Below are 14019 nucleotides of genomic sequence, written 5' to 3'. Positions count from 1 at the left end.
TTATCAAACAGTGTCCAGAGACCGCCTGAAAGCGTGCCCTGAGCGGTGCAAAATCCAAAAAGAAGTGGAAGAAATTCAAGAAAAAGAGGAAGAGATGATACAAACAATCCTTGGCAAATTCCCCAAAACTTGGACCCGACTCAATAACGCCATATTGGTACCAGTCTTGACGTTCCCGCAGTTGGTCGAGCCGGAGACAGAAGAGGTTCCAGATCCACCTAAGGAACTGTCCGTCCCAACACGACACGCCAGCAGTAGAACAGGAGAATCAACCCCCTGCCAGTGGTGAACATGTCGTGCCCTTGGCGAATCTGAGACCCCGTAGGCAACCATCACGCATACCTGTCAGGGTTAGGCCTACCAGTAACACTGAGGGGGCAGACACTCCAAGTAGTCAGGGACAAACCCCAGAGCTACGCCGGTCCCAACGTAGCACTCGGGGACAGCCCCCTCCAAGGTATAGAGAGTAAAAAGAAAAAGTACCTATTAGAATGTATATAGTTATGTGAAAATGTCTTGTATGTAATGTTTTGTTTTAGGTGATTAAGTAAATGGACAATTGGGTCACTGGACTATGAGTGGCCAACACTTTAATTGTTCATAGTTAGCACCAGTGTGCTCAACACCCCTGAAGAAAAACCCGTCCGGCGTGCATAGAGTGGGGTCAGCAATGCTCTAACGCACGCCCAGAGCCTACGTTGGGGGTTTTATCGCGGCGGGTCCCCCATGGAGCAGTGTAATGGACACCCGGCAGGGAGCCACACTGGACTCTTATAGTTGTTTAAGGTTGTTACATGTTTTGTTTTGTTTTCTTCAGTCCGGGAGAACTGAGTTTAACTAAGGGGGAGTGTGGCGCCCCAGGACCTGGTCGCCACAACAGCATTGCCCCTCCAAAGGGTTAATGCTGAGCCTGGAGGTAATTGGGAGGTCTATTGGCCAGTAAGTTTAACATCCAACGCAGTTCCTCCCTCAGGCCAGCAGGGGGAACTCTGAACCTGGAATTCCAGGGAGCATTCCTTAAGCCTGACCTGAGGGAGGGGTTAGTGGTCAGTCTGTAAAGAGAAGTGATAGCAAGCAGACGCAGAGTAATGCTGTCCTGTGGAACTGGGGCCTAGAGCTGGAGCAGCTTGGCCCAGTGAAGCAGGAGGAGCAGAGAGGCACAGAAGAGACTCGGACATCGGAGTCTGTGGCCACCAGGGCCTAAAATACTCCCTGGTAGCCGAATCCGAAGGGCAGGAGAGCTGCAAGCACCTGGCCCATAAACAGCCCGGAGGTACAGCTGCATCAACAGGGCCCGGTGTGGACTCCAGCAGAGAAGCACCAGAGAGGGCCTGCGCGGCCTACCACAGAGGGAAAGGGATGTACCACCGGTCCCAGCAGCAAGAGGGCCATTGCTAAATTCACAGAGCAGGGTCCTATCACAGTAAGGAAAAGAACAGGAGTAGGCCTCATACTCATCTGGCCAAAACGACATCTCAGTTACTTCCAGGCCGGCTGGAGCCCTCTACCACCTGTAACGGTCTCCCAGGACTAACCGTTTGTGAAGTAAAAGAGGAGAAGGTAAAGAGACTGTTGTTTGTGCCTGTTTCTTTCGTTGCCTGTCGGCCCTGCACCGTGTTATCCACACAACACCATAGACTCTCACGAGCACCAACAGTGTCCCCGGGGCACCGCTCCACCTGTGGGGAGCAGTACCACCATTGCTGCCATAACATCACCCCGGAGGCCTCACACAGCAGCGGCGGCTTAATAGCCGCAAACCACAGGTGGCGTCACGAAATAAAAACTTTAATTACTCCCAAGTCACCAGCCATATTAATTGACACCCACCAGGGCCACGGAGCCGGGCCCCGCCACCACTGACGACCCCCGGACTAGTCCGGCCCGGCACCGGGTGTCCCATAGCCCTGGGGTGGGCGAGTCATATGCATATATAAGTTTCTATTGTACTAATTGGTATTGCCAGGTACAATGTACATAGCGCACTCTGAAAAAACTATTGTCTGTTTATCTCATACAGAATGAATGTAGCAGCGGTACCATGCCACTGCTCCATTAGTCTTGCTGAGCTCCGTTCTGGGAATCAGTGGGGGGTCCTAATAATTGGAATCCCACCGATCAGCAAGTTATCATCTATCTGATGGATAGGTGATGACTTATAAAATGAATAAAACCCTTCAGATTTTTGAGATTGAGTACCCACCTCTTTCCAGTTTATCATCTCACCCTGAGTGAGCATGCTATACGAGGAGGCTCCAGTTTTTTTCCTCTATTCTGCATATTAAAGAAGTTGTGCAGAAAATTTGAAAAACTGCTACCAAAGCGGAGATTATGATAATATAAGAAATTAATTATTAGTTAACTGGTAAATGCCCCTTTGCTCCAAGAACTTTGCTCCTGTGGTTTTGTCTGTGAACTATGACCACTGCAGCCAATCAGTGTCCTCAGCGTTAATGCCGGTACGTACATCAAAACATTGCTGAACACAATCGTTGGCGACTGTTGTCATGTTTTCATGTTCAGGACGTCATCATCGCTGCATTTCTCATCAGCGGTGGATTTATCGGGTGAGGATAACTTATTTTTTTATTTTATTACTTCCTCAGTTATACAGTTTTCAACCAAAAATAAAATCAGGCCCAATGTTACTTTACCTGATCGGCTCTTCAGGGCATCATAAGCTTCCATCTCCAGGGAGATAACCATACTGTCAAAGCGTCCAAGATCCGTGAGTGCAATCAAACCTCTGTTATATAACATGAAAAATAAATAAATGTATGTTATAGACACTTTACTGAAGAGTCAATAACTTTAGGTATTGTTTGATATGTAACTTTTTGATTTCATAATTTTGGATTTTATCATGATGTTAGAATACAGTAGAAAGAGGCTTTGTGAATCTACACGACCACCACCGATCATCTGACCTTCAATCGATATTCAGGCCCCATTCAATGATAACTGGCAGTCCTTGTGGTAGGATCCCCACTAATCAAACATTTATGGCCAATCCTACGGCCAAGCAATGTTTTTGTTCTAAAAACCTCTTTAGAGAGGGTCAGTGATTGCGAACAAATTCTGTTTCCATACCATTACCTATAATCTGCCTGAGGTATGGAACCATTTTTACAGAGGTACTGAAGAACACCTTTAAACATCAACCATCAAATATAAGGCTTTGGTTAAATATATATACTTATTTATTTATATTGCTCAAAAAAATAAAGGGAACACTTAAACAAGGATTTTGTATTTTGGTGTTCCCTTTATTTTTTTGAGCAGTATATATATATGAAATTATAATAAATACTGTTCTTTACTTTTAATACCAGACCGCATTCCGAGGAGGCAGAACCACAACGGCAGTTGAATCATGATCATTAGTATATATCAGAATAAGTCATGATTGTCATAGAAAAACTCAGAAACAGGGATGTAGCTCAGTGGGAATACCTGGGTCAATTAATAACAGCGTAGCAAAAGGTTCCCTTGAGGATTTTCTCCCTTGAAAAAGCATTAGCACCTTCGCGAAACGCGCGTTGGTAGGCAATCCTGCTCCTTCTGGGTATGTGCACTTTGTATTTTTTGGCTATCAGAACCTGTCTTTGTTCTACCTTTTCATTGTAATACTTCTTTATCCCAGTTTTTACTTGTATGAGTCCTTTGGGACCCTGGTTGTTTGATGCACTTGCACTTTAATGATAACCTTTTGCTACGCTGTTATTAATTGACCCAGGTATTCCCACTGAGCTACATCCCTGTTTCTGGGTTTTTCTATGACAATCATGACTTATTCTGATCTATACTAATGATCATGATTCAACTGCCGTTGTGGTTCTGCCTCCTCAGAATGCGGTCTGGTATTAAAAGTAAAGAACAGTATTTATTATAATTTCATACCATATACCTGATTACCGAATTCTGAGTTGACAGATAAATAACTAAAAAAACTTTTCCTTCATATAGTGGCCCCTTTTTAAGCCATTCCCTCTGTTTCCTCTACGTCTGTGCCGTTTACATCAAATTAACTTCGGTATTACCTCTCACACGGCTAACAGAGATAGTAGGTATCTGGGTTCCACCTCTCCCACGGCTAGTTGTGATTATATGTAATCTTCACATGCCTCCCTATACTCTGTGCCCCCCATGACTTATTGGTAGTTGTTTTTAACCTATTCTTGCTGTTTATACGTGTGCAACCTCATCAATAAATTTGTATTTTTTGCATAATACTTGGTGTTCCTCCTGTTTCTCTTGTAATTGAGTAGTGCATGCACTCTGCCGGTATACATATGCCAGCAGAGTGTATATTACATGGCTCTTCATGGGAGAATTTGTCTTATTATATATATACACCGGTATATATATATATATATATATATATATATATATATATATAGCACAGACCAAATGTTTGGACACCCCTTCTCGTTCAAAGAGTTTTCTTTATTTTCATGACTCTGAAAATTGTAGATTCACATTGAAGGCATCAAAACTATGAATTAACACATGTGGAATGAAATACTTAACAAAAATGTGTGAAACAACTGAAAATATGTCTTATATTTTAGATTCTTCAAAGTAGCCACCTTTTCCTTTGATTACTGCTTTGCACACTCTTGCCATTCTCTTGATGAGCACTAAATTCTCATTTGTTCACCCAGAACTAAGGTAATCAGTGCAAGAATTTCCTGAATTTAAAGCCATGAAAACAGCACTGGAAGTCCAAGAGATCCATAAGTTCGGACTTGAGCACACTACACACTCTATAAGGCAACATGTGCTTGATGGAAATATATTTCTTTCCATGGTTCTTATCTACCAGATTCTACAGAAGAGAAGTCCTACCTCACATCTCGCAAAAGGAGAAGCTTCTCAGGACGGTCCAAAATAGCAAGCAATGGTCTGACGAGATCTTCAATTCCGCCTTCTTGGATATACTGGTAAGAGATGTAATATTAGGGTAAGAGTTTCTTGCGAAGTCCCATAACTTTTATAACTTCAGTTAAAAGGCTATGTGTCTATTTCTAAATTTATGATGTGCACACTTGCTCAACAATTTTGAGGAACTCAGGTTCCACTCTCGAGATACACACGGTCTCAGAGGTGGGACTTATCTATTAGACATGTGGATACACCATAAATGTCCAAAAGGGAATACTGCTTTAAACATAAAAGTATTGTTTGATTGGGGTGTATGGACATCTTAGAGGAGGTTCCCCCTCTATTATCCAGGTCAGTGACCACTGAATAATATTTAATATTTTTTAGTCCATTTTTAAATTAATTGGAAGCAACAAGAAGAAGAAATCATGGATGACAATGTATGTACGCCCCATAGTTCAGTAGCTTGTAGGACCATAGAGGTTTTTGAGTCCTTCCTTTTCAGCTTACACTACAGCTGTAGGATCGATTCAAGTCTTTCCCTGCACCCCACCCCCCCACGGTCATCTATGTGTGCTGCTGCCTCCTTCACCTCCCGGGTTCTGTGCTTGCAGCCCAGGTCTCCCCGGAGTGTGTTTAGGGCACATGCACACAGGCCCTCCTCTAAAAGAGTCGGCGCGCCATTTGCAGGAAATGCCTCTGCCTGTGTAACAACTTTAGTTAGTTCAGTCTTCAGTCTGCTGCTAGTTAGTTGTCAGGTTCCTGTGCTCCTGTCCCGTTATCCCTATGTCTGCCATCTGTACCAATCTTCCTGTGGTGCCCCTGAATACATCCGGATGCTACAGGGAACTGCATCCTTACCCAGGGTGCAGGGCCTACCCCCATGGTTCTAGGTACCCAAGAAACCGGTGTCACTCCCATCTGCACCTCAAAACCCAATCACCTCACATCAGATACTGTTAGATACACCAGTTGGTTCGTCTAGCTGGAAAAAGGGCCACCCACCTAGGGGTCAAGCAGACTGTTAGAGGGAGACAGAGGAGAAGTAGGCTCCAGAGAGTGAGGAGCTGGGAGAGTTAGCTCCTGGATAGCTAGGGAAATTGATTGGGTGGCAAGCAGTGACTCGGGTCCAGAGGAGTCGGGGACCGGTTGCAGGGACATTGGACAGGGGTGTGACGGACGTACTCTGGGAGGGATTGTCAGCACCAGAAGGGACCAACAGAACTGACCGGTACTGAGCACGACGGGGTACAGGACCCTGGGTCAGGAACCGATTCAACGTCCTGACAATTCACCTGAAAGGGAAGGGATCTTCTAGGACTTCCCTACATGCTCAGAGATTGAAGGCACCAGCACAACAAAGGGGACAGGGTTTCTCCAGACACAGCGACCTACTAAAGTCCCAAGTGCCAGCCCTTAAGAGCACGGCTACACTACACATAGTGAGCAGAGCTCCCAACAGCTTCAAGCCACGGAAACCATCAACGGACAAAAAATTGTGCACGGAGGCAGGGTCCGAATCACTAAGTGACACCAGTGGGACCGTGTACCTGGACATCCTAGTGGCAGCTGTATGCAGAGACTTTGGTTTACCTACAGTGTGTGTCTCTCCTTTCTCCACCTCATCCAGCACCACGACAACCCGCAGTGAGTACCCTGATCCCTGCATCCTGTCCTCCCAATTCTACCAACCCCCTGAGCCCGGAGCCTTCCCTACCTATGGAGGAACTGACACCTTGCTGCTTCACACCATCTGCCCCGATACTCCCATTACTGCAACCCACAGGTGGCGTCACAAACTTTTCCTCTGTAAATTACCCCTTTTACGGATCAGAGGATCAGAGTGTCTGCCAAGCCGGGTCCGGATCCCTCGAGCCACGACGATCCCGGATCCGAGCATCCTGATTAACACCGGGGCGGTATATATATATGTATATATATATACCTAGCTGTCCATGGCGTGCCCACCATACCTGTCCATACCCGCTTGCCTGTCTGTTTCAGCCATCCCACCTGTACTAGCCTGCACCTGTGCCTATACTTGAGTCTGTCTCCTGTACTGGGAGGGTCAGCTGCCACAGTCCCAGTCACTGCACTGGGAGTGGTAACTGGTGTCCGCCTTGCGGTTGGTGCTTAGTCAAGCCCCTCCCACTAAAGGGTAGGCGGGGTCCCCCCTGTGGTCCTGTGGGTTTACTAACCCGCTCGCTGCCTGTACACCGGCCGCGAGCATTACAACAGCTATAATACAATGTTCAATAAATAGTGTTACATCTGATAATAAAGTGACTTTATATCCTTTTTCTTTTACTTTTGAATACTTTCTATTTTTCTCTACATAATTTAAGGATATAAGGAGTACTATACATGGCAGATTTTTGTCTATTTTTATGAAGTTCCCTCACACCTAAAAATATTTCTCTAAGGGCTCATGCGCACGTTGCCGAATTTCATGCATTTACGCTGCATATTGCACCGCAGCGTAAATGCATATGTCCTGCGTCCCCAGCACAATCTATGAAGATTGTGCATAATCCATGCGCACGTTGCGTTTGAGAGCACAGCGATTTGGATGTCAAAATTTTGTTCCATATCGCTGCGTTCCAAAAAGTAACATGTCACTTATTCCGTGTGCCTTGGATGCAGGTCCCGCCCTGTCTATGGGAGAAGCTGCATCCAGAGCGCATGAAATCAGATTTTTTTCTGCAGAAACACTGCATTCATTATGCAGTGTTTCTGCAGCGATTTGACGCGCACATGAGCTGTCAAATTCCTGCAGAAATTTCTGCAGGGACACGACGCAACGTGCGCACACAGCCTAAGGCCCCCTTCACACGTCCGTGAAACACGTGCGTGTTTGGTCCGTTTCCGTATATACCGGAGACACGGCCAAACGTGCACCAATGTTAATCTATGATTGTGGTCACACGTCCGTTATTTCATTATGTCCGTGTGTGCGTGTCCGTGATCCGTATGTGTTTGCGTTTTGCACGGATGCATGTCCGTTATCTGCACGGAGCACGCACACTTGGACACAATGAAAGTCTATGGGTATGTGCACACACGTTAGTAAACACGTATGCATCTACCTATAGTCCGTGTCCGTTTGGTGTTTTTATTTCTAATGATGTCGGCTATTCTTTCTATTTCTGTGTATGTCGGTCAATCTCCCTGAGTCCGTCGGTCGGTCTCTCTGTCTCTCTGTCGGTCTCTCTGTCTGTCTGTCCCTCTCTCACAGTCTGTCGGTCAGTTTCCCCCCCTCTCTCATACTTACCGTTCCCCGATCTCCGGCGCAGCGCTGCACGGCATTCACACTGCTGCGGCGGCTTTTACTATTTTGAAAAAGCCGGCCGCTCATTAAACAATCTCCTATTCCCTGCTTTCCCCGCCCACCGGCACTGCTGGATCCAGTGACAGCGGGTAACCTCAGTGACAGCTCAGCTGATCGCACGGCTGTCTTCATTAGCTGCGTGGAGGTGACCGGAGCGGCGGTGTCTTCTGCAGCTCCTGTCACCTCCATGCAGCAGCGCTGGATGCGACGCTGGACCATCCTGGAGTACGCCGGACATGGAGGGCTTTTTGGGGCTGATTAAAGTGGTGAACCAGGGTATATGTGTGTGTTTTTTATTTCTAATAAAGGATTTTTTTTGGTGTGTGTGTGTTTATTTACTGTAATTTACAGATTAATCATGGAGGGTGTCTCATAGACGCCTGACATGATTAATCTAGGACTTATTGGCAGCTATGGGCTGCCAATAACTCCTTATTACCCTGATTTGCCAAAGCACCAGGGCAAATCGGGAAGAGCCGGGTACAGCCCCAGAACTGTCGCATATAATGTATGCGGCAATTCTGGGCGGCTGCTGACTGATATTGTTAGGCTGGGGGGCTCCCCATAACGTGGAGCTCCCCATCCTGAGAATACCAGCCTTCAGCCGTATGGCTTTATCTGGCTGGCATTAAAATTAGGGGGAACCGCACGCCGTTTTTTTTTAATTATTTATTTATTTATTTTACTGCACAGTATAGACACGCCCACCGGCTGCTGTGAGTGGGTGCAGTGTGACACCTGTCACTCAGCGTGGGGGCGTGTCTCACTGCAACCAATCATAGGCGCCGGTGGGCGGGGAAAGCAGGGAATAGGAGATTGTTTAATGAGCGGCCGGCTTTTTCAAAATAGTAAAAGCCGCCGCAGCAGTGTGAATGCCGTGCAGCGCTGCGCCGGGGATCGAGGAACGGTGAGTATGAGAGAGGGGGGGAAACTTCAGTCACTCGGGGGATTAGCGGTCACCGGTGAATCCTTCACAGGTGACCGCTAATCAGTACTCGACACAGACAGAGCCGCGGTATGAGGATGAAGTCGGGTGAAGTTCACCCGAGTTCATTCTCATCGCGCAACTCTGTCTGCTGTCAGCCGACATTTATAAACGACATTGTGCATCACACACACGGACATTCCACACGGACATTCCACGTACACATACACGTTAATTCCACACGCACACACGGACGTTCTGCACACAAACACGGCTAGCATACGCAATTCACACAGGTGCCACACGGACCATAAAAACGGACACAAAAACGGGACACGGACCCGAAAAACGGCCCGTAACACACGTGCGTGTTTTTCACGGACGTGTGAAGGGGGCCTAAGAAAGTATATAAAAGACTTCTACCAAATAGTAGCAACAAAATACAATTTCTTGTACAGTTTATTGGCTCCACATTTAGGTCATAGATAAGAACGCTTTATGAAACGACCAGGAATATGGTTGCACAACCTTTTATAGTCATATTGAGCTTCTTCAAGGGACCACAAAGAACTTGACTTTAGACCTCCCCAAACAAAATGTTTGAATGAGGCAATTTTTGTTTTTTCTCGATATGGAGGCAACAGTAAGTATGTAGAGGCCAAGTATGGAACCATAAAATTCAATGAGTGCAGTATTACATCACCCCATACATAATAGGGCTGTGTGCATGGTCAATACTGAGACAAGGAGTGAGTGAAGAAATAGTCTGCAAGCTTCTTCACTTGGAAGTATGCTGTATTGCTTTCTAGATAAAAACAAAAAGTTTTTCTCCTACCCCAACCTTTATAATGATTACCAGATGTAGAGGTGATATGATCCCACGCTTACCCTTCGACAATGGCGCAACACTGCCACCACCTCATCCTCATTGAGTAGTTTTCGGGCCATGTCTTCAGTAACCGCCAATCGATCCTCCATCGTCATATCTCCATTGTAGAGAGCATTCAGATCCCGCTGTGCACCAAAGAAAAAAGGACGACTCCGATCTTTACCTAGAACAAAGCAGATGGATCTTTTTGTCAGTTAACGTCAGGGGGCTTAAAGGATATATACATGCATCATCACCTCCAGTAGAAATACTAAAACTTAAAGTAAATCTCACCTCTTACCATCTTTCTGATTTTGAGGTTTGGATTTGGATTTAAAAATCACATTTTTGCAATGGGATTTAAAAAAAAATATTGCACCATTAGGCGTTTACAGGCTCTTTTGTTTCCCTGCAAATTCTAGTTTGATGTGGTTCGGGGGTCATAAATCAGCTGAGAGGAGCTCAGAAAAAGGCGGATAAAGGAGTTACAAAACCGTCTCATTAGAGCATTAGAAACGAGCTCACTGACAGCCTTCAGTTAACTCATTCTGCAGCCAGGAATTGGCAGTGCAACACAAAGGCTACAGAAAGCAAGGAGTGTAAGATGTTCAATGAAACACAATTACAAAAAATATTTTTAGTCCCAAATACATGCATTTAAGTAAAATAAAAAATGTCCCCAAAGGTGGGCAACCTGTTTAATGTTGCACTGTGTTTGTCATGTAAGTTATGTTTGTATATGTTGTGCTGTACTGTAACATACTGTGCCTGATGTTGGTTATGTCCTTATTGCAGTTGGCTGGCGGGTGCAATAGGCAATTTCTCTTGTTGAAGAAATCAGGGAGCAAGAATAAGGCGGGCTTTGCACACTACGATATCGCAGGTGCGATGTCGGTGGGGTCAAATCGAAAGTGACGCACATCCGGCGTCGCTGTCGACATCGTAGTGTGTAAAGCCTTTTACATACGATTAACGAGCGCAAAAGCGTCGTTATCGTATGATCGGTGTAGGGTCTGACATTTTCATAATGCCGCTGCTGCAATGGTACGATGTTGTTCCTCGTTCCTGCGGCAGCACACATCGCTGTCTGTGAAGCCGCTGGAGCGAGGAACATTCCCTACCTGCGTCCCGGCCGGCTATGCGGAAGGAAGGAGGTGGGCAGGATGTTTACGCCCCTCTCATCTCCGCCCCTCTGCTTCTATTGGCTGCCTGCCATGTGACGTCGCTATGATGCCGCACGACCCGCCCCCTTAGTAAGGAGGCGGTTCGCCGGCCAGAGCGACGTCGCAGGGCAGGTGAGTGCATGTGTAGCTGGGGTAGCGATAATGTTCGCTACGCCAGCAATCACAAGATATCGTACCTGCGACGGGGGTGGGGACTATCGCTGCAGCGTCGGTAACACATTGTTACCGATATCGCAACGTGCAAAGCCCGCCTTAGGCTATGTGCCCACAATCTGGACATGCTGCATCCTGGACGCAGCATGTCCTCTCCTGCGAGGCTGTGAGTGCTCTCTACAGGAGACCATAGCTGCCCGTGCCCATCAACAGCATTCAGGCAGCTGTGGACTTTTTCACTGCGAAGAACACTTGCGTCTCCTCAGCAAAGAATTGACATGCTGTAGCTCGGGAAGCTGCCCCACAGGTCAGTTTATGCTGCAAGAAAAACAACCACAGTGGGCATCATATTTCGAGAAATCCCATGCACTGTACAATGCAGCATTTTGGACGCAGCAAAAATGTGCTACGTCCAAAACGCTGTGAACGCTGATCGTGGGCATGCAGCCTAAGGATATGTTTGGACGCTCCATTTTGTGTTCACCCAAAACTGCACCCTGTGGCCACAAAAACACATCTTGCAGCAAAAAACATAAAAAAACACATGTGTTTTTAGTGTGTTTATGATGTGTTTTTTGACCATGCGTTTTTAACACCAATGGGTGAAAAACGCAGGTAAAAATACGAAGAATTGACATGCTGCATTTTTGTGGTTACCACAAAAATGCAGCCAAAAAAGAAGCAACATGTGCACAGCAATTCTGAAATCTCATAGACTTTGCTGGGGAAGGAAAAGCATGCAGTTTGTGGCAACTAAACATCACCACAATACTGCACAAAAAACTGTGGGGTGGCAGGAGCCCCATAACCTCCCCGACGACCTGGCCTCGTTGATGTAATGGATACATAGGGTACCAGATAATTAACAGTATGTATTGACTGGGTAGGGGTATAGTTTTGCCATCCACCACAAGGTGGCACAGTACCCCCATAATTCGGTTGGGGTGAAGTGGATGAGCTCCGCATAGAGTAGAAAAAGGAGGAGGTGTAGTTTAGGAGTAGTGGTGAAGAACACAAGAGAGAGTGAGGCTGTGCAAACTTTATGGGAGAGACATCGGTTCCTGAGGAAATAGAAGGCTGTTCCTGTGGCTTGTGGACTGGCGTGGAAAGCACGGACGCAGAAAGCGTGGGGCTAAGTCCTAGGGACTGCCATCATGTAGTGTTTGTTGAGGGACTCCTGAACTTGGGATCAGCATGGACGAAATGTCCAAACCCACAGGGAGAAGGGCCGGTAATCCATGAAACCGGTGGGGGTCTCTGGCAGCCGTAGTAGTGGGAATCGGGAGGGAATATATGACTCACCCGTTGAAGAAATTGTGTCTTTCCTCTGGAAAAGAAGATGTAATTCAAGGGATTAAAGACCAAATGTTGAATGAACACTGGGAGTCTGTCTTTGGTTTAGTGAGACAAGGAGCTACACTGAAGGTAACAAGAACACGGTATCTGAGATCAGGTCCCATGCTCGAGTTAGTATTCTACCCATTCCTGTTTCACGGAGGGAGTCGGTCGGGGGTGCGACTACTCATGCTATCCTTGGCAGAACCCCCGGAAGCACCTTCAACTGCAGCTTGCGCTTGGGCCCAAATAGTTTCTTTCTTTAGATGGCTACCGGCTTGAATGTGGAGCTGTCAGCAACATGAAGAGAATGACAGTGATGAAGGCATGTGAAAGGAGGTGGACTGGAAGTTCCTTCCTGAAGACACCAACAGCATTGCTGGATTTTAATGTGAATAATGTCATGTGTCTTTGTACTTAATATATTGTGTGAACTGTAACGTACTGTAATGTGCTGTATTATGATGTTTCCCTGTATACTAATAAAGTATAATAATAGTATAAGGTAATATAATGTGTATTGAAAATACGTTGTAATTGGTATAATGCAGAATAATGTGTTCTTATATAATGTAAAATGCAAGATGTATAGAACTGTTATATAGCATGTTTGGTAAGGAGTTGTGCCCAGCAACAGAATGCAGGCTCGGAGATAGGTAAGAACTGGAACTAGCCCACAATAGGAGGAGCTAGTCTCTAGGGTAAGTGGCTGTTTCCTGAACAACTTCAGACAGGGTTATGGACAGATGGCAATTCCCACTAACCGGCAAGATTTCAAATTATCATCACTTGTGATTGACAGTGGTCAACTTTCCCAGGAGGGAACCCTTCTAGCGACTGCGAGCATATGGCTCTTCGCTTGTGCTATGGCAAATTCCCAACCCTCCTCCCCTACAGGGAGAAAAGACCTTCACCTGGAATTGACTGGGAGCCTACTGCTCCTTTCTTGCCTTAGTGGTCCGACCCCTTGGAGTCCCTGATATGTGAGGGAAGGAGACGTGGACACGCTGTATAGTACGGTGAGTGTCAGAGACTCTATTGTGGTGTTGGGCTGGGTTGTGCTGGAGCTCACGGGTCCAGAAGATCAGTAACAACCCAGTGGGAACTAGGGCATAACTTGCTTTTAATTTGCCTCAAAGATTCTCCTGTCTTCAGCTGCACAAACTTCTGACTTGATATCACCTCGCAAAGCGAGATGTTCCAGTGCATGCTCCTGCCAATCATTGATGTCAGCTCCCAGAGTTTTGTGGGATGCTTTAAGGCAGTCTTTATATTGTTTCTTCTGCCCCCTGAGCTTTTAGCTTTTACTGATTTGTTCCAGGATTGCTGTGTTTGGCACATT

At 46.3% G+C, this 14019-nt stretch overlaps 1 protein-coding gene across 2 annotated transcripts in view; it reads right to left on the bottom strand.

Annotated features, from left to right (window-relative positions):
- The window catches only part of PDZD7 (PDZ domain containing 7), a 133776-nt gene that overhangs the window by 52034 nt on the left and 67723 nt on the right, over nt 1–14019 (bottom strand). For both annotated transcript variants that reach the window (XM_075352312.1, XM_075352313.1), the window contains 3 exons: nt 10026–10189; nt 4849–4940; nt 2655–2746 (listed from right to left, as the gene is read on the bottom strand). In XM_075352312.1, coding sequence (XP_075208427.1) covers nt 2655–2746; nt 4849–4940; nt 10026–10189 — 348 coding nt within the window. The remainder of the gene's footprint in view (nt 1–2654; nt 2747–4848; nt 4941–10025; nt 10190–14019) is intronic.

Source organism: Anomaloglossus baeobatrachus, chromosome 5 (assembly GCF_048569485.1).
Source record: "Anomaloglossus baeobatrachus isolate aAnoBae1 chromosome 5, aAnoBae1.hap1, whole genome shotgun sequence".
NCBI lineage: Eukaryota > Metazoa > Chordata > Amphibia > Anura > Aromobatidae > Anomaloglossus > Anomaloglossus baeobatrachus.
The sequence above is the reverse complement of the archived record's forward strand: the minus strand, read 5'-3'. Positions and strand labels throughout refer to the sequence as shown.